This window comes from Carassius auratus, chromosome 30 (genome assembly GCF_003368295.1).
Source record: "Carassius auratus strain Wakin chromosome 30, ASM336829v1, whole genome shotgun sequence".
NCBI classification, from domain to species: domain Eukaryota; kingdom Metazoa; phylum Chordata; class Actinopteri; order Cypriniformes; family Cyprinidae; genus Carassius; species Carassius auratus.
This window is the reverse complement of record NC_039272.1, coordinates 14,140,894-14,162,268: the sequence shown is the minus strand read 5'-3', so window position 1 is coordinate 14,162,268 and position 21,375 is coordinate 14,140,894. Positions and strand designations below refer to the sequence as shown.

General features: G+C 35.9%; 2 protein-coding genes across 2 annotated transcripts in view; one reads left to right on the top strand and one right to left on the bottom strand.

Annotated features, from left to right (window-relative positions):
• whrnb (whirlin b) overlaps positions 1 to 9,082 on the top strand; it is a 53,676-nt gene extending 44,594 nt beyond the window's left edge. Inside the window, exons 7-12 of the mRNA XM_026211511.1 lie at positions 10 to 219; positions 1,730 to 1,798; positions 2,692 to 3,292; positions 4,329 to 4,510; positions 4,700 to 4,816; positions 7,127 to 9,082. Of these exons, the coding sequence (XP_026067296.1) occupies positions 10 to 219; positions 1,730 to 1,798; positions 2,692 to 3,292; positions 4,329 to 4,510; positions 4,700 to 4,816; positions 7,127 to 7,309 (1,362 nt within the window). The 3' untranslated portion in view covers positions 7,310 to 9,082. The remainder of the gene's footprint in view (positions 1 to 9; positions 220 to 1,729; positions 1,799 to 2,691; positions 3,293 to 4,328; positions 4,511 to 4,699; positions 4,817 to 7,126) is intronic.
• Positions 9,083 to 9,465: 383 nt separating this feature from the next.
• On the bottom strand, positions 9,466 to 20,495 carry stxbp1b (syntaxin binding protein 1b). The gene is made up of 20 exons (XM_026211512.1): positions 20,243 to 20,495; positions 18,331 to 18,380; positions 17,919 to 18,000; positions 17,723 to 17,799; positions 17,110 to 17,188; positions 16,915 to 17,018; positions 14,622 to 14,770; positions 14,310 to 14,394; positions 14,034 to 14,164; positions 13,769 to 13,876; positions 13,170 to 13,230; positions 13,021 to 13,086; positions 12,868 to 12,948; positions 12,654 to 12,792; positions 12,283 to 12,392; positions 11,795 to 11,899; positions 11,626 to 11,711; positions 11,382 to 11,536; positions 10,440 to 10,566; positions 9,466 to 10,257 (listed from the first exon to the last, which is right to left on the bottom strand). Exons 1-19 carry the CDS (start codon positions 20,277 to 20,279, stop codon positions 10,457 to 10,459), a joined length of 1,815 nt encoding a protein of 604 aa, XP_026067297.1. The 5' UTR covers positions 20,280 to 20,495; the 3' UTR covers positions 9,466 to 10,257; positions 10,440 to 10,456.
• Between the last annotated feature and the right edge of the window lie 880 nt (positions 20,496 to 21,375).

Sequence of the window (21,375 nt, the reverse complement as noted above, 5' to 3'; positions counted from 1 at the left end):
GCTCCCCAGCTGTCCTTGCTGGCTGAGGTGCGGACTCTGGTCGCCCCGCAGGATCTGGAACGATTCGATGGGCAGGTGTTACATCGTGAGATGGAAGCGTGGAGAGCTCGTCACGGAGGCCTGGGCCTCCTGCACCCTGACTCTATCTGTGTCACCCATCCAGAGGGCTACATTCCTGCTGCCTGCCAGCTGACCAGTGCAGTCCTTGGCTACAACAAGGCACGTGGATGTGCGAGCATCATTTGGCGTAATGCAGTGCTGTGAATATTAGTATCCACTGGTGGACAGATTTTACTCTGCTAATATTAGAAGTACCTATATAAAAGTACAAAAGTATTTGCTTTTGTATATTTTATTTTGCTGAACAAAATAGCAATATTGCGAAATGTTATTACAATAATGTTCTTTCAGGATGCTTTGTGGAATAGTACATTTAAAAGAACAGTATTTTTTTTAAAATTACTTATAAAAAAAAAATATATATATATATATCCAACTGACCTCAAAGTTTTGAAGGTCTGATGTATAAATCTATAGCTACATATTTATATGCATAAATACATATTTATTTATAAAATAAATTTGAAAAAGACACAAAACTCACTAACACTAAAACCAATGTTTACACTACCATTCAAATGTTACGGTCTGAAAAGCTTTTGAAATGTTTTTGAAAGAAGTCAAAATACAATAAAAACTGTAATATTGTGAAATTTAAAAGAACTGGATTTTTTGGTTAATAGAAAAGGATCCAGGAAAAGGATTCTTTAATAAAAAAGTTTAAAACAATAGCATTTATTGAAACAATTTATAGAATTATTAATTTCTTTAAAACTTTTGACCCCAAATGTGACCCTGGACCGCAAAACGTCTTAACATCTTAAGTCCCTGGGCTTTATTTTTTGCAATAGCCAAAAACACATTGTATGGGTCAAAATGATGGATCTTTATTTTATGCCAAAAATCATTAGGATATTAAGTGAAGACCATGTTCCATGAAGATATTTTTATTAATTTCCTACCATAAATATGTCAAAACTTAATTTGTTATTAATAATATGCATTGCTAAGAATTCATTTGGACAACTTTAAAGGCGATTATCTAAGTATTTTTTATTTATTTTTTTGCACCCTCAAATTCCAGATATTCAAAAAGTCCGATCCTAACAAACCATACAGCAATGGGAAGCTTTTTAATTCAGCTTTCAGATAATGTATACATCTCAAATTAAAAATATTTACACTTAAGACTTTTTGAAAAGAAGTTTTGTGGTCCATAGTCACAAATGAAAAGTAGTTTACGCATCAAAAGTAGTGATGTATACCAACCTTAGTTAGATCTAAATAAATTCATTCATTCATTCATTCATTCATTCATTCGTTCTAGCTTTTGATGTTCTATCCTAATAATACCTACAGTATTTGGATTCAGAGAGATCTTTATTTGTAACTTTATTCAGACTAATTTTTCTGTGCCTGCATTGATTGGTCTGATCTGATATGTCTTGGTATTTGTATGATTTGATTCCAAAACTGTTGTAAAATGTCATCCGCACAAGCCGTAATTGAGCTGAACTAATGAAAAAAGAGCTGCATCTCAAGTAGAGCAACGGTTTCTTAAACTCAAACATCTTTTTGATTGTATTTTGTACTGGAGTGATTGTTGCTGTGTACACTTGAGTTATTTCAGGGATTGTTTTTCTTTTTCTTTTTTGCTTTGCCTTTATAGAATGAGTGCAGGTTGGATGGTAGTTTGATGCCAATTGAGAGTCTAAATTCTCTTCCTGATGTTTCTCTGGTGAGTTGTTTACATTTTTTTGCAGTGTTTTTTTGCATGCTGTTAGACTGGATTAAATAAACATTTTATGGAGAAAAAGCAGCCAACGTTAAAATGGCTTTTGTATTTTAACATTTGAATGTAGCAAGAAAAGAAAGGGACATAATTTAGCAGGAGGAGAACAAAATATTTATCCCTGAAAGACTACAAATACTGTCGCAAGAAAATTGCAGAAGATTTTTTTTTTTTTTTTGGGATGGAAACTCATACTCTTTTATTTTTTCATATCTCAAAGATCAATAGATCAGTCTCATAGTTTGAAATTTAGTAGAGGCAGTCTATATGTACTGTATGCCTCCACTTGACCTTAAAATTGAAAAATGTACAGTATATGTAAAGTGTGTATTGATTTTGCCGAAATTGCATGATGATATCATAATTTATTAATACAATTAAATATATATGCTAAATTAGAACATGACCATCTGACAGATTTCCCTTTTATCTAGTCAATTTGCTGAAGATTGAGTTGAGTTCAATAGATTTTTATCCTACCCTTCCTTGCTCTCTTTTAATTAAGCATCAATAGCCCTACATTATCTCTTGTAATCATAAACGATTATCTTGGATGAATCCGTAATTGACTGTCTTGTTATAAACGTGCACTTATTCAAAATTGTTGTACATATAGACAACTCTTATCATCTGTTAATTTCAGAATGTGCTGATGATTTAGAAGAAAGTGTCACATTTTAAAAGCTTTTAAATGTCAGAGTGTGTTTTTTTTCTATTCTTTCTCTGTGTTATCATGTTACCTGCCTCAGTGATAATGCATTCTTTAATTGCCTGTCTTGGTAGTTGATGGCAACAGAGAGGAGATAAATATAGACAGTAAGTTTTATGTTTTATTTCAGGACAAGGTGCAGCCGTCATCCGAGTCACCCCCCTCGTTCAAGCCTCCCCCTCCACCTGTTCGACTCGCCAGCCCTAAAAATCAGAGCAAACGACCTTCGTCCAAGTTGTCCCAGACCAACCTGCTCTTTACCGCCCCCTGTAGGCGGCATCAGGAGAACCACACCCACAATCACACGCACTCGCCCTGCTCTGCTCACACCTCCCCATGTACCATCCACCACACCGCCTCCACCTGCTCTGTCCGTCACACTCCTCCACCCTGCTCTCACCATCACAGCTCTCCACGATCATTATCCTACCACGCTAGCCCTTCTTCTGGACCCCCATGTAAAGATTTGGTTCAGTTTCTGATGAGCAGGCAGGCAGCGGTGCTCTCCCCACACCTAGAGTCTCCAAACCGTTCTAGAGAAGGAACCCCCATGATCTCTCCACGCTCCTCTCCATCGATTTCGCCTTCTCTGCTAATGCCTGCACCGCCCCCCTGTAGCCCTGAGAAGCTCGAGGGCTCCCCCCCTACACACAGCTGCGGTGCCACCCAGACCAGCCCACTACACCCCGAGCCGGAGACGACAGAGGAAAGGCCTCAGCCCCAACTACGAGGTGAAGACACTCTATTGTAATAATTTACTCACCCTCATGTCCTTCCAAACCTGTATGACTTTCTTCTGTGGAACACAAAAGAAGATATTTTGAAGAATGAACAGTTTCGGTTACCATTGACTTCCACTGTATAAACAAAAAAAAACGGAGACTTTTTTTTTCATGTATATATTATGTTCAACAAAAGAAAAAAAGTAACAGAAGTTTGGAACAACATGAGGGTAAGTAAATGTTGATAGGATTTTTTATTATTGGATAAACTATCCCTTCGAGTTGGGACTGAAATTGAATTAATTATGTGGTATATTGATTAATCCGATTAAATTCCATATATCAGTATTTTCTGAGAAAAGCCTCTAATTGATGATGATTTAAAAACTTGATTTGAATGCTCTTAAATCTGCACCAGCTTTTCTCATGCAACATGCAACTGTTACTTTGTTTCAAGAAGTGTTAAAGTTTACTTAAGTTGGTATTCACAAAACATTTTTGGTTGTGTTGATGATTATACTGCTCAAATAAAACGTTTTGTAAGTTTCAGAATTTATATTTCTGAAATATATGAAGTTTTCTGTATTTACAGCATTCATAGTGGGAGAAAAAAGGGAAAATACACAAGCAAAATGGAAATACGACGGCATGTATCACAATCAAATTGAATCAGGGGAATCTATTGATAACAGCACTGTTGAAAAAAAACTGGCTAAAGATAAAGGAGGTACTAAATTCTCTTTAGAGGCTTTAATTTCTCAGATGGCAGGACACCTTATTACAAACTGTACGTATGGTCATAGGGCATCTCATTCATCTAAAATAATTAATTACACTCATTTAACATACTAAATTGACAGTCCTAGCAGGTCCATCAAAACTTTGATGAAGTTCAGCACTTAGGGAATTCATCCAGCTTCTGTAACTCATTTCAGATCCAAATAATGTGTGTGGTTCACATAAACCCTGAATGCAGATCTCTAATCTGTGTAAGCTCAATTGTGGGGTTATTTATGGCTTTGTGCTCATTTGTCTGTGTTCCCAGGAGCCACGCTGTCCCAGCTGTCAGACAGCGGACAGACTCTGAGTGAGGACAGTGGAGTGGATATCGCAGAGGCTGGGGGGTTGAGTAAGGACAGCAGCCCGCGACCAGGTAAACCTCCGTTCCTCCAGGTCACAGCTGACACACGCAGAGCCGATGGACTCGCACAGGTCTCCGCAAAACAGGTGAGAGTGTTCAGTTGTTTAAATGAGTTCTAGTCAAATTTCATCATATAAATAACCATTATACAGGAATCTTTTTTAGTCTTGTTTGCCCTGCTTTTGATTTTTGAGTTCATGTTAAACTCTTCATTTGTTTCTTCTACCTTCCTTGAAATCTGTATTTTCTTTCTTCCCTGTTTGTGATTGTTTTAGATGGGAATAATGGAGCCTACACTTGTACGGGTGCCCAAGTGTGCCAGTACACTGGGGATTGCTGTTGAAGGGGGTGCCAACACCAGACAGCCTCTGCCACGTATCGCCACCATACAGGTGGGTCAGAGTGGGTCACTGTTCAAAGCCACGGCTAAGAAAGATTCGTTTTTTTTTTTTTTTTAAGCGATCCAAGAATGCACAACAGCAAGGTTATTCAAAATCTTGTATAAATACATACACTATTACAATATATATTGTATTGTTAGCTTAGCAATACACAATACTCATAGTCACCTATGAGCTTCCAGTTTTCAAAATATTAATAGTAAAAACAAGCCTATATATTAGCTTAGAAAGCTAGGTAGCTCATTAGGTTTTGGTAGCATATGGTTTGTTGATTTGACATTCTGTAGTTTTCACATATTGTTTTTCTGTAATAAATGTGAAATGCTAGCATAAAAGTAACACAAAGTCTTAGAATTACTATTCCCACAAAGTATCTTTTGTTCCTCTGATGGAAAGGGTAGCTAATGTACTGTGAAGGTCTGATATTACACCCATCGATGTGCAAGATACAGTCGTAACTTTATATAATGTGGTTCTAAAAAAGCTTTTAAAAGCCGTTGCATCATAGTCACATAAATGCTGAGGTCAGTAAAACCTGCTTCTCCGTCATGACTAAAATTGCCCCTCTGCATGAAACACAATTTCAGTTTTCTTATTAAAAATGAGTCATGACACGGTTGATACTTTTGCCATTAGATAGACCCCCATCTGTGCATCAAGGAGCATTAAGATGGTAGTTTAATCTTTAGTCACAACTTTACAGGAAGTTTTAAATATAAAGGAGCCAGTTTGTTTTCCTCAGATTTCTTTTATGACCTTTAGCCCAGCATCTGTTAGCAAATGGAGCACATTAGCATATTCAGGACCCGTTTATGTCTCCGTATGCTCGCTTCTCTCAGTGTTGTGTTCACTCAACATGAAGGTGAGAGATTTCCCCTTTAGCGCAAAGTAGCTTTGCACAGAAATTATTTGCTTGCATATTTAAAACATATTGCGATCAAGCAGCTAGTGATATGACTATAGCTTTAGGGGATGAAAAAGTAAGATAACTATATGGTTAGGATTAGGGTTTATCTTAGGGTTTCTTGCATGTAATTATGCATAAATAATTGTAAGATATAAGTAAGTGTATGTAACATGTAACAAGGACACCTCACAATACAGTGCTACCAAATTATATAATTCCGTTACATGTAACTAGTTACTCCCCAACACTGTCTACAATAGTTGCATGTAAAAATACAGTTGTACTGTGTAATTATGATACTATATATATACCGATTCATTTTACAGCAACTTCATGAATTCATCAAAAAGACAAAGCACATCTTGTATTTACTGAAGTATCTTACTCCAAACAAAGAGATGCGAATGCACCTGAAACAGTAATTGCTACCAGGAGGATCTGAACACACCATCATTTGTTGGCTGGTCTATTTGAAACAGTAGCTGTAAAACAAAAAGCTTTTTAAAGTGCCGTTTGATACCATCAGATTATTCCTCTGCTTATTTGATTGTCCTGGAAATGCTGGCCTTCACATGAAGGAAAAATCATTAGAAAAATAGAGATTTATTTTCTCGCTTTAAGCTATTGAATAGTAAATGGAGTTGTGCTTGATTGTCCTTGATACCCTACACCAGGATAATACTAATATTTCTACATTTATTAAAATGCCATATTCAGAGAGTGACTTGTAATGTGCTGTGGATAATATTTCAAAGCCAAAACACGCATAATGACTCTTCATTAATGCAGTATTTTTTAAAAGCATCATACAGTATTTGACGTTACATGTCGTCTGACACAGTTACGAACTGAATGCAACCTGAAAGAAATGCAAAGCACAATGAGGCAATGTCATAAATGTAACCATGACTACCGCACTTCCAGACTCCTTAAGATCTACTTTGGTTTTAATCAAATGTTCATTATGAGAGCATTCACTATTCTGTCTTTATGAGACACGTACAGCTCAGGTGTCATGTTAAACTGTAATAAATATTGACAAATGAGATCAGACTCCAGCAGGATTATAAGACAGTGATGTAACCCGTTCTCATCTGTGTTGTAGAGGAGTTTGTAGCAGGACTATTAGACAGGCCTCCCTCCAGCTAAACAGAAGAAGACAGCCAGAACGCTCATCTCGGTTATCTCTTTCTTCCTGTCCTCAGGCACTTTATCTTTATACTTTGACAAGAGGTTAGCTAATGACCTGTCAATATGAAGTGCCATATCTGAGAGAGCAAGCGGTCATTTTCCTCCCCATTTCCCACTTGTCTTTTCTCTCACACTTTTGATCGATGATCTCTCTTTGTGGAAAGTTTGAGTCAGCTGCTTGTTTCTCTCTTTCTCTTTCTCAGAAGGGGGGCTGCGTGCATATCTCTGGACAGTTGCGGGTGGGTCAGGTGATTCTGGAGGTGAACGGCGTGTCTCTAAAAGGCATGGAGCACCGGGACGCAACTCGGGTCATTGCCGAGGCCTTTAAGACCAAAGACAAAGACTATGTCGACTTTTTGATCACCGAGTTCAACTCTGCTCTGTAGAAGCCGTCCCTCGAGAGTTTTACTAGACGCCACTGCGAAGAACGTCACTTTACGTCACGTCCACACAGAGGGACTGAATGAGTCATGTTTGTCATATCTGAGTCACAGTTAGCTTAGAGTTCAAAAGCTGCAACGCCCACCTTACGTCTGTGTTCTCGCTATAACAACGAGCAGCTGCCACAAACCTTCACTGAACCTGTTCCTGGTATGTTCCAGTGAGCCAAGACTGATGCTGATATGTTTGATAGGATGAGATCAGGGTTATATCGAGTCTGTCAGATGTGTGCCATACACACACACACACACACAAACAAACACACACATACTACCGTTAAGTTTGGGGTCTTATGTTTTTGAAAGAAGTCTCTTATGCGGTCTTATCTGTGTATATTTTAATATATTTCACTCCGTATACAGCCATATACTTTAGTCTTTGTTGATACATGATTCTTCAGAAATCAATCTAATATGCTGATTTGGTGCTCAAGAAACATTTCTTATTATCAATGCTGAAAACAGTTGTGCTGCTAAATTTCTTTTTGTGAAAACCTTGATGCATTGATACATGATACTTCAGAAGAACAGCATTTATTTGATTTTTTTAAACAAATATGACAATGATCAAGTCTGTATTGTCACTTGTGACTGATTTTAATAAATCTTTGCTGAATGAATGTATTAAGTAAAAAAAACGTACTAACCCCAAACTTTTGAATGGTAGAGTTGTGTATATATAATCAAATCGTTCATTCATTTCTATTCATATTTATTATAGCTAATACATATATACAGAAAATATATTTATACAAAATATATAAATATACAGATTTGCTATTACAGAAAATCACATATCATTTTAATCATAATATCAAATGGCATTGTCATTGTTATGGAGGTGTTTTATTTTTTATTTTTTATACTCGCCCTTGATTCCAGAGGTGTTTAATATATTTTTTTTGATGAAAGGAACTGAATTCAGTGAAAGTAGTGAAACAACTTGATATTAATAAACTTTTGTAATATGTGAATGGAGATCAGAGTTATTCCTGGACAGAAGGGACGAGGAGGAGGATTCTAGTGTATCTTACTGTTTTCTCATTGTTTTTCTTTTCTTTTGTTTTCTTTTCTTTTCCTCTCCGTCTCTCTCACATACACACAAAATCAGGCTGTTTTTTTTTAAAGCTCTTACTGTATGTCAGTGTGCATACTTCAAAGAGAGGTTATAGAGAGGAATAATGAAGAAATGTATAGCAGTATTTGAATTTGAAGAGATCTGATGTTCAGAATAATAAGTAAATGCATGGCTACGGGTTATGCAACATACAGAGAGTTATTGTACATAGGTAAAATAATGTAAAGCTGTATATATTTTATTTATGTAATATATTTTTTTGCACATAATGTTGATATAATGTTTTCAAAGACTGCATCAAAGACATTCAAACCCTTAAATATGAAACCAAAACGTCAATACTTAGAATAGTAACATAGAAGCATTGCAGTTTTTCAGTGTTGTTCCCTTCAGATATTTTATTCATATACCACATACAGATAGTATGTTTTTAAGTTGATAAAGATCTGCTTTTTGTTAATTCGTTGCTTGTCATTTGTTGTGCTTTGCCATGTGAAAAACACATAATATTGTATCTTTACAGGAAGTAAACTATCATAGGCTGATTATAGAACAACACCATATAAAGACACAATCTGAGGGTATCACTATTATGCCTGAAATATTTGATTTATGCCAAACTGCAAAAGGGACTAAAATAAATATATAAAGACTGAATGAAATGTCTGTAATTTATTGATATTTTTATTTTATGGTTAAATCATAATGTTGTCATCCTAAAATGTGTACATCTGGCTTTGTTTTCTGATGAAGCTGTGTTTTGGTGCCCTCGTGTGTTCAAGCTTTGCAAAAACTTTGTAAGGCAGTACTCAATTTAAATATATTATACCTATTAAATATATTATACCTCCACAATATAATACCATATACTTTTTGCAATTAATTTGGTTTCTCTGCAATAATGTGACACCATTCAAATTCTTTTAGGTCAAGTCTGAATCAGTAGATATTTTTTTTTATTTCTTCTGATTTGTCGTTCTTCATTCTTCTGTTTCTGTGTGGTGTCATGAAAAATGTCATAATTAGGAGATTTTTAACAGAAGCCAGTTTATTTTACTATATGCACAAGACAATAGTTTGCACTTCATAACCTCGTATGTGTTAAACATGTTAAATATATTTGAATATGGCATATAGATGATATATTTACACAGAATGAATGTGTATTCTTAGCATAAATAACAGATTATGACATTTAAAAAACAATCATAGTACCTTACTACACTACAGGAGCAGTCGAGATGTAAAAGAAAAATAGAATATCAACAAGGGAGGTTTTACTATATTAACAGTCTATATACAGGACTAGTAACTATTATCTCCAAACCACAATATTAAAATAACACAAAGCAGTTTATATTCACAATGGGACATCCAGTATTAAACTGATCACGTAACAGACACAGATCATGCTTGGCTAACACTGCATGGCAGGTCAAACTACTGATTCAATTCAAAATAAATTTACTGAACAGGAAAATGGAATCTCAAACACAATTTGCTACGCTGTGTTCAAATAATCTTCTCTTCTTATTTTATCTACCTATGAGGTACACTCAAGTCGACTGCTCCCATAATACCAACAATGGAGAAGATAATGGTCTGTGATGTAATCTGAGGTTAATGTTAAGGTGATTATAAATGTAACAGAGGCTATTTATGTAATATACTTCACTGTAGCCTATTACTGACAAGGGAAGTGCTGAAGGGTGGCAGACTTCCTGATATATTGTATGGGGGTCTTAACGCTTATCTAGTTGGAACATGTCACTGATGACATCAGAATAGTGAGTCAGGGTAATGACGTCACCCCATTCTAAAAGGAACAAAAGAATCAAATTTGATTAATGTCACAGTAAATGAAAATATATCTCTATTAAAAGTGTTAAATGTGATGATAAAAATGTCAGCAGATTTTTTATATTGAAGCAATAGTGTTATTAAAAATGGCTTTAGAATAAATGCAATTTAATCCATTTAAAATGATAATGGTCTGACCTCTTTTCTTGTCTTCATCACTTATCTTCTGCAGGAAGCTGGTCCTCTGGGGCCGCATTGGGGTCCAGGAAGTCTTGGTGCTGCAGATGCTTTAGGTACTTTACGGGAGTGATGGTGTGAGTGGAGCCTGTGAGGGAAGTCAGAAACATGATCAGGGATTTTATTGGGACAAAAAAAAAAAAAACATTAACTCACAGGGTGGGGGTGGTTAAATGCAGTTCACTAATCACATACATACAATAATCAGTAAACACTGATCTTTTCTGTCGCTTAACTGCAGTGTATATTTATTGTCAAGGTAAATGACAGTGTTTTTATAACCATAATCCATGTGTCCCACAACAGAATGCTTTTGATGCTCAATAATTCATATTTTAAGTCAGCTAAAAATATACACTACAGTTAAAAGTTTGGGACTTTAAGATGTTTTAATGATATTGAAAGAAGACTATTGTGAAATGTTGTTACTAATATTGTAAAATAATTGTTTGCTGTTTTAATATATTTTCAAATGGAATTTAATTTTGCTAAGTCAACGTCTTCAGTGTCAAACGATCCTTCAGAAATCATTCTAATATGTTGATTTGGTCCTTAAGATACATTCATTATTATGAATATTGAGAATGGGTGTGCTCCTTAATATTTTTGTGGAAACATAATTGATCCAAAATATTACTTAAATAATAATAATCCAATATTTAATGTTATTTTTTGATTAAATACTCCCTTGCTAAATATAAAAGTACTACATGACCCCAAACTTTTGAATAGAAATGCATAATAAAAAAAAAAGTCTGATCAATATATCACTTGGAATTTTTAAAGGCACAGTGCCGCAAGGCAGAATTGTGCAATGCTGTGTGTTGTAATAGTTGTCTCTCAAACAGTGAATCATTGATAGTTCTGTGGTGTCAGAAAGAGCCCTTGAGCACTGCAACCCACCGATGAGAGCTTCCCATTTGCCATTGGCCTGTGTGACCTCATAGACACAGCGCATCTCGCTGTAGGTCACACCCCCAACGATGAAGACGATGATGCGTGGGCCGTTGCGTATCTCTCCTGGGCTCTTGTTTTTATGCCAGTTTCCATAACGTGCACTGAAAATGGACAGCAGTGGTATTATCACTAGATATTGGACTAGAAGATGTTGCATACAGCATCCATGTGTTTGTGCAGGCAATCCTACCTGCTAGCTGTGGTCGTCTTTGACGATGCTGTGCGTGTGGAGATGTAAGGGTACTGTTTTGGGTCAAGCTTGTCTTCAATGGCATCCTATAGTAATGCAATAAGGAGAAATTAAAGTAAAAGAAAGATGACATATCCAAAGTTAGGCAAGTACTGTTGGTTCAGCTCACCTCCATGATGTCTTTGACCAAAGGAGTCCACCGGGAGAGCTGGTACGTTTGCTCACTGACTCGTTCCTTGCGGTCAGATTTCTTCCCTTTACGTGTTGTTGCTTGCTGTAGAAACATATTTAGAGTTATGCATTTCGACCTCAGACATTATGATTAGTGATGCACTGTATTCTGATTGAATAAGCTGATAATTATTGTCATTTTATGGCTGATATATTCTATGTTGCATTAAATTGCTCAAAAGTCACAGTAATTTGTAATATTACGAATGATTCCAATTCCATATAAATTCTGTTCTTTTGAGTGTTTTATTAATCAAAGAATCTTGTTAAATGTATCATAGTTTCCACAAAAATATCAAGTAGCACAACTGTTTTTGGTCTCCAGCATCAGCATATTACAATGACTCTGGAGTAACTGTGCTGAAAATACAGCTTTTTAAAATGGTCGGAGAATGGAGGGGAACATGTTTTGTGTGTATTAATGACCTCTGAAATGATGGGAACCCCCATATGGGCCATATTAGAGATGATGTCGCTGTCCTCTGGAGGGATCTGAGCATGCTGGAGGAGCTTACAGAGATTCTCCTCTGACACACCTATGAGACACACACACACACACACACACAGTCATCCAGGAATAATTATACATAATTATACACGTAATTATAGAGTTTGAACTGGTTCTTAATCCTTGAAGCCCAGCATTACAGCGTTATGGCAGTTTTGGCTCACCGTTGTGTGATCTTAGTAATGACTGTGTGTATAAACTGTACATGTCAAACGTACCACCCCCATCTCACCCACACACAGCAAAACCGAGAGAATACAAGCAATTGGCCATTTTGCAGCTCTCTCACCATTCTTGAGGAAAATGTAGAGCAGGATGATTCGGATTTTGTCCATAATGGTAACGTTGGCATCTAGTAGGATGGGTACAATAGCTCTCATGGGATCTTTGATCTTCTCACCCTCTGCATCTGTGCCCATCGCTAGATCCTAGGACAGAGCATACAAACACTATTAACACTAATTAATGTGAGTGCAAAAAGACCAATCCAAAATAAGCTTTACCTGCTCAACACGGCACAGTTTGTCCACTGTGCCCTGGTAATGCTTCATACAGTCTTCTGCTAAGTGCAGGTGAGTTGAATACTGCAAAATTATAAAACCACCATCAGCAATATTATCCATTTGAATCAGTTCACATGTAAATGATCTCAGTACCTTGCTTAACTCTTTCTGGTACTGTGGCATCTTTTTAAGCATTTGGGAGAGCTCTTTCATGGTGGTCTGGAAGATACAAAACACTTTGTCAGTTATTGGTAAGAATCAAGAAATTGCAGTTAGTGTTTAATCGATGATTAATAACACACCTTCTCTCCGGTGTTCATCTTTTTGCTTGCAGAGAAATCCTTTAGTGATTTAGTCACAGCCCTAAAAGAGAAAAACTATTATTTTTCAATACATTATTATTATAATTATTCATTATTCATTTGATTAGTTAAAATTGTTGAAACCTTTTCTTCTTTAAAAATTAATACATTTTATTCTGTTTTTAATTTGCCAGAATAACATATAAAATTAACGGTAAAAACATTTTAATGTTACAAAAGATTTCAGTTTGATATTGTATTTTAAAATGACTTCTGACACTGAAGACTGGAGTAATGATTGCCAAAAATTGGGCTTTGCCATCACAGCAATAAATGATATTTTAAAATACATAAAAATAGAAAACAATAATTTTAAAGGCAGCGGTGATAGAGGTTAATGCAAACAGCTATAGATTCTATTTTCACTGTTAAAAAATCAGGATTTTCTGCTATTTATTCAACTTATCGCAAATAGTGACAGTAAAAAACAGTATGCAATAATAACGTATTGAGTGTAAATTATAATTTTAATTCAAATTATTAAATTGATGCCACCACTATTTTTATATAAAAATGTCAACCTGACTGAACAGACTTACGTGGAAACCTCTGCTATGTGTTTATGTCTCAGAGTCATCCACAGGTCATCATCTTCATCCAACAGCACCTCCTTCATACGAGTGTCACCCATTCCACTGGTCTCATACCTGATTAACACATATGCACCAGTAAACTGCCTATAGCACACATGTACAGCGTGATGATGGATGGAGATATTAACATCATGAAAAGTCAACCACTTGAAATGATCTGAGTGACCTCAGAGCAGTATATAGATGAATTACAAACACGTGGAGTTATTACTTGTAGACATCATTCTCAATGGGCAGCAGGTCATAGGCCATGGCCTGAAACGTGAGCTCGTGTAGAACTGGCGAGACAGGGTCAAAACCCCGATCCAGAATCAATAGCTGGGAGCGTGCTTTATCAGGTCCCTGCGAAAGAGACAAAGATAGAGCACAAAACACTACAGTAAGGAATTAAAGTTGAAATGAGAAATTAAGGTCACCGATGCCAGACAGAAGCAGTTTATTTTTATCATCGGAGACAAAATATTGTGCTACAAGCTCTTAGACTCACCTCTCCCAAAGTGGGGTCATCTGCTTTGTAACCGTCCAGTTTATCCTGAAGCATCTGGGCCAGGACTGCATTGTCTTTGTACTCTCTTCAAAACAAAGCAACACATCAATGACCTTCCAAAAGAAATCTAATCTCTATAATATGTTATATCTAATTTAATAACTGTTGTGGGCTTGTGTTTATATTATATATTCTATATATTTTCATTGCAGATGGCTGATGATGCTTGGAGTTTCAACAGCAGATGGTGTTTATGAGAATGTGAGATTGATGGTAAGACGTTCATGTGAGTGCTGCTTCTTCCTCGCTCACCCTCTGTATCTAACAGCTGGGTACTCTTTCAGTGTGGAGCACAAGGTGGCTATTTGCTCCGCTAAACGCTCCAAGACCTGGTTCTTTACATCAGCTTTAAACGGGCTGTAGAAATCCTGGAAGGCATCTTGTCTGTCCACTGAGAACACCTGAAATAGATACATTTATTCTTAACATCTCAGATCTTCAATGAGATTCAAATGTAGTCAAACGTGGATTCATGAGCTGCATCACTGAAATTGCATAATGTTGACTAGGTACTATATTTAGTTTGAAACACACCCGCTTCACATAACTGTAAACAAATATTATATATGTTCTTCAGGTTACATGTTCTGGCCCCTAAATAAGTGGTTTTCAGCCTATGTAAATTAAAGGCCCCTCAGTGTCCAAGACTATATTTGATGATATTTCTGATGCTACTGCTGTAACAAGAACAGCTAACATGTTTATTAACAGAAACTAGGAGTGAAAAAATAATTAATTTTATTTAAAATAATTAAAACTATTATGAATCATTCCTGTAATTCCAGAAGCTTCAGAAACTTTTCACACTCTTTCTGTACTTGCATGTTATTTTATTCAGTCATTAGAGGATAAAGGCTTTATTATTATTGTTGTTATTATTGTCAGCCTATTATTATATTTTCGACTCACAAATAGTAGTTTTCCATAATTTCCACCCGATAAAACATTTTAGAGCCTGATATAACTACGAAAATGTATACTCACTATAAAAATGATATTTATTTAGACCATGGGAACCCTCATTATTTGACTGAAAAGACTGCAAGCTGTTGATGGAAAATATTAAAATAAGACAAACATGATATACAAAATATTTATAAAATAGAGAAATATGATGTCAGTTCACATCGTTAGCTGTTTTAGCTTATTTGATGCTTATTTTGTCTTATTTTAAATAATTGTAACATATTTACATTTAAGCCATCTTGCTGTCCCCTTGGAAGTGTGCTGAGGCCCCCTAGTGGGCTCCAGCCCACTGGTTGAGAACCACTTTTAAAATTAATCTGAAAATAAAACTATAAAGTCCCCTTGTCACGTTCATCAGCTGGAGTGCCCATGAACTCCTATAGAGGGCACTCCACTCAGGACTCTGGCATTTTGTATTTCCATTTCCAACTCCATTCCCCAGAATCCCATGCTTAGGACTTATCACCACCAGGTGTTCCACATTACCACTCCCCTATATAAACTGTGTTTGGACTCTCATTAAGTGCAAAGTCTTGTTTAGCCTGTCTGACATTTCCGAGCGTTTTTCCCTTTGTTCGTTCCTTCCGTGTCTGACCTTTGGATTGTTTATACCGACTCTGATTCTCTGCTGCCTGCCCCGTTCTCTGCTTGTTAAGGTTACTTATCCTGGATATCTCTGACATACCTGACGCCGTTTCTGATTACTTGCCTGTCTGACCATCCTTATAATAAAGTTTTGCATATGGATCCGAACACCTCATCGTTACACCCCTGTGAACCAACTCTACACAGGATGTTCTCAGCCATGTTATATTTTTATTGCAATATTAATGATTCACAGCAGCAGTTTAATATTGAGCCAGCTTGCTTATTTGTAATTGTTTAGTGCCGAAGGTAACTTTTTACCAAGCAGGTTCCTGTCTTATGCCAATCAATGTCCATCTGTCCATGAGAACCTAAAAGGTAAAAGTGAAGGTACTTCATCCACCACTGGAAATATGTTAATGGATGTTATAGGGCTGTTACTGTCTCATAATCCTCTGTTACAATAGTAATGACAACTCAATATGTCAGCTGCCTTGCCTGTGCCTGTATGTGTGTGCTGTATTCTGTACAATCTGCATGTTTGGCCGAAAACATGGTTTTCAGATTAATCTACCGCCACATAATAACTACACTATCCTCTTTTCTTCCCTCAGCTTGGCCTATAATCCATATCAGTGTTGTATCTCTCTCTCCCTGTCCTAACACACTAGCCTCAACACACTGCCCCATCTGTCACATGTACATAACCCTACTGACATCCAACCAAATTCCAACTCCATGCTCTCTCTCATTGATGGGGCATTAGCCAATGGGGAGCAGGATTAGGGTTGGTATAGGAGGGGTGATTCAGCCACGCCTCAGGATTAATTATAGAGGACAACAACAGAGGATTGGCGGCACTGAGACAACCCAACCAAAGCTGCTCTCGAACGTTCCAGCATGATACAAACACTTCCCCCCACATCTCCATACATCCTCCTATGCATCATCCCTTCTTTCGCGAGTCTCGGGGTGTAAAGTAGAAGCTACTCACCTGTGATTCATAGGGCAGGAAGGCGATGTTAATCTCAGTCAGTGTCTTTATGGATTTAGAGGCACGGGATTTACTTATCAAGTTGAACAAAGAGTCTGGGATTGCTAAAATAGAAAATAAAAACAGAGATCGAGATAAATATTCTAGATAAATATCTAGTAGATGTGGTAAAAAACAGGAAAAAAACATCCTCACTGTCTGTGAAGAACACGTGTGCCCCTCTGTAGATGGGATTACGAGGATCTCTGAAGTCATTGATGAGACCCTCAACTGACTGTTGAAAAAAAACACACATATGTTACATATTCATTTATAATAAAAACATTTATCTGATCATAAAACAAGTAAAGCATTAATACGATTTTAAAAAATAACAGTTTGCTATTATCAAATTTTTTAAAAAGTAATTTGTTCCTGTGATGGCAAAGCTGAATTTTCAGCAGTTATTACTCCAGTCTTAAGCGTCACGTGATCCTTCAGAAATCATTCACAAATGCTTCTTATTTATCAATGTTGAAAACAGTGGAAATGTTTTTCAGGAGTCTTTGAATCTAGATCTTTTGAATTCTTTGAAAGAACACAATGTTCAAAAGAACAACATGTATTTAAAAATAGGAATTTTTTGTAACATTATAAATCTCTTTACTGTTCCTTCATCAAATGAATGCATCCTTGCTGAAATTACAGTTGATAACATTTTATCATTGTATTGTATATCAATAACTATCATCTTGTATTTGTTGGGATATAATACAAACTCCCATATGAGCTCTTTTTTATGTGTCTAAAAATAAATGAGACAACTTACCTCATCACATGGAGTAATGAGATATATGGCTTCCATGGTAGGAAGAGGCTCACGCTGCTTGGTTATGTCCTCAACAACTGCAGAAATTTAAGGAAATGGTTATGAAAAAAGTCAATTTGAGCCAAATTGCGGTATAATTTATACAGCTAAGTGGTTTTGTGCCTTTTTGAAGCATTTCTACAGGAGTGAAACTCACTTGTAATTCCCTCGGACATAATATCTGTCATTTTACAACATGATGAGACCATTCTCATGCTGAGCTTGTCCACCACCAATACCTGAGGGAGAACAGCATGCATTATATATGTAGAACACATAACAAATCAGAGACCAGTGCAGCACAACATGTTTTAAATGCTGTTTGTCAACATTGGATGCTTCTGTGTATGTTTAATGCTGGTTTAGGATGGTTTTTAAAGCAAAAAGGCCTAATGTGACACCAGTGTCATCTTTGATTCAAGTTAATTTCAAGACTCTTTTTATCATACTGCACAGATTAAATCAAGATTGTGTTTAGACACAAACACATGCTGTACATTACAACATGAACAATCTTCATAATGATTGACATATTCTTCAGATGAACTGATGGTGAGACTGATGTGTACCTTCCATTCTCCCTTCTTCTTCACCTTCTTAATGACATCATTCATAACCTCTGTAGCAAAAACAAACAAAAAAACACATGAAAAACCTTACATTCTCTAGCCTTGGTTCTTACCATTGTGACTGTAATATTAATGTTGCAATGTGTGTGTGTATATATATATATATATATATATATATATATATATATATATATATATATATATATATATATATATATAATATATATGTTATATAAAAAAACGTTAATCGGGGGATCTGGGCTGAATTTATTATTATAACATTATGGTTTGCTGCTTAGCATCACATTTTAGTATAATATGAGGATTATTTTTTAATTTGTTCAATGTGATTTGGTGTGTAGAGACTTTTTGCCCTTTTTGCATTTAGTGTTTACTTGATGTAATAAGTTAATGATTAAGCAAATTGAATGAAACTACATAATAATAATAAAAATGTCTTTTTTTGACAGCAGAATATGAAATGATCAACTTGATTTGTTAGTTTAAATGATATATATTGTGTGGTATATATTGAGAGAGACCCAGCAATTGCAGGTCTAATCTCTAGCCAATCCTCTTACACCACCAGCCTCTCTATTTTTGTTCTTCCTCTGTCTCTCTGTATCTCTTTCTCCTGCTCTTTGTTACTCCTTTTTTATTTTTCTCATTCTCTTTCTCTCTTTGTATCTCTGCAACTGGATGTGAGCACAATGGACTTGAATAATTTTTTACTGCCCCTTTAAAAGCTCCCTTGAATGGCTAGAACCTGAACACAACAGCTTCCTGCAGTCATATAACACATTTCACAGCTATTGATACTGGATCTGTCACTTCAACACCCAGGGGTGTTGTTGCATTAAAATAAACTTGTGATGAGCCTCACAGGCTATTACTGAAATTGTTGAACAACAAATCAACATCCAGTCAAATTTCAGGAAAAAAAGTAACTGGTGAGATTGAAAAGGGTGGAAACTGGATTGAAATCTTTATACTAACAATATTAATAGTACAAACCAATATGTCTAAATACATGAAAAGACAAATACCATCCAGCAGCATTTATGTATTGTAATCAGTGTTTTTTTCCTGATGTTGATGCAGTAATGAAAACATAGTCCTCGATCTACACATTGACAAAAGTAACAAATATTCACAAGTGATAATTGGTGATGTTTTTCCTCGGAAACTTTAAGATTTAATCAACACCAGCCTATATATGGCAACAGAAATAACAAGAAAGAATGACACAGGACAGACAGCAAAAAGTGAAATGTCATAACTGTAAAAGGATGGAGTATGGGAAAAATCTAAAATCAACTGAGCTGATACTATAGATTTAACAAAAGGTGACCAATATTATGATGTAAAGGTTTCACATTCATAATTCCTTGCATAGATAGATAGAAAGGACAGATAAAAAATAAACACAGACTGAACAATTAACATCTAACGCCAGCTTTGTTTAACAGCATTTCTTAACAGTTTTTATAGGAACAAATTCCTGCCTGTATTATTTGTATTCAGTCCTATTTTTTTGCTCTTTGTGCTTCCACCCAACAGCACTATGAGCCTCCATTCATCTAGAGCCTTAATCCCACAGGACTACACAGATTACTGTGTGTCTCCAATCTCCAGTGTGCTTTTAGCTACACCACAATCATTTGCATAGCGCAATATAATAATATAATATAATTAATATAACAAGAGTGTTACATTTAAAGAATTTAAGAAGAGCAGTGTTACTGTATGAGGATTATGTTGGTGAATAGTGCAGTAACATCTAACATGTAAACACATATCACAAACTTCTAAGGAAATGTCAATAATACCACAAATGAGAAAAAGCTGAAATATAATTTTTAAAGACATAAGAAATTTAGCCACAAATCAACTTAATCAAAATATTTCTTACTTTCACCGACAATCGCCTTGAGCCCCAGAGATGCCATGCTGTCACCTGTTCCCTGTCTCTCTCTGCTGGACTCGCACTCGCAGTGTGCGCGCGCTCAGAGCTACAGCTGGCGTACATGGGATGAAGTGCTTGCGTCGATGCCTAATCCCACCACACGCCTCCGCAGCTCCATTGTTGACATATGCTGCATGTCTTGTAAACTAAACACACACACATTTGTGCATATTACGCATAGCCTTCCAGCAGCTTCTGTCATGTAGCCTATTGATATTGCATTGACTGTTTTTGTGAGCGATTTGTTTTAGTCATGTTTCGGGGTATTGTATACAGTTATATGAATCGCTATATGGAAAAGGGATTTTAAAATTCACATCAAGAAAAATAAACGTTATCGCAATAATTGCGTTACAATGCGTTTACTGTAGTTGTACTTCTGTAAGAATACCAGAAAATAGCACTAGCGAGCGCTAGAGGGCGACATCGTCTTTTTATTCTGACCAATGCAAGTGGACGCTTCAGTCAAATGCTTCACTCATTTATTTTAATTTAAAATGTCTTTAAATCTCTCTATAAAATTATATTTTATATATTTAAGATTATTATTTCATACATGAGAAAAAACATAAATCAGGTTTGTTTTGCATTTATCTTTCCTACAGCAAAGTATCGCAGATAATGAAAATAAATACATAGTTTATTCAAAATAACAGTTATTTAGTCAGAATAAGTTACATTAAATTGTATACTTTATTTAAAGTATTTTTGGATCATTGCATACATTTTCTTTTATGCCTTAAAATCATGCTCTGCATATTGTGGCGAGAAATTAGATTCGTCCAAGTGAGTCGATTCTTTTGAATCTTTCGGAAGATGGTATGCTTGACTTTGAGTTATAGAAGAAAAGACAATGAAGACAATAGACTTAATTGGGAGTTTCAGTTACGTCATTAGACCTATACCCACTTTTTGTGTATAATACTAGTAAGTAATTTGCCCACATTCATAACGAGATGCCTCGTTAATTGGCCTAAATTTGTTGATGTGCCGTCACCTGCTGTGGTCAGTCCCTAATGTCTAGAAATGCCCTTCCAAAAGTGAACAACTTATAGTACATAGAGTTGATGGGAATGATT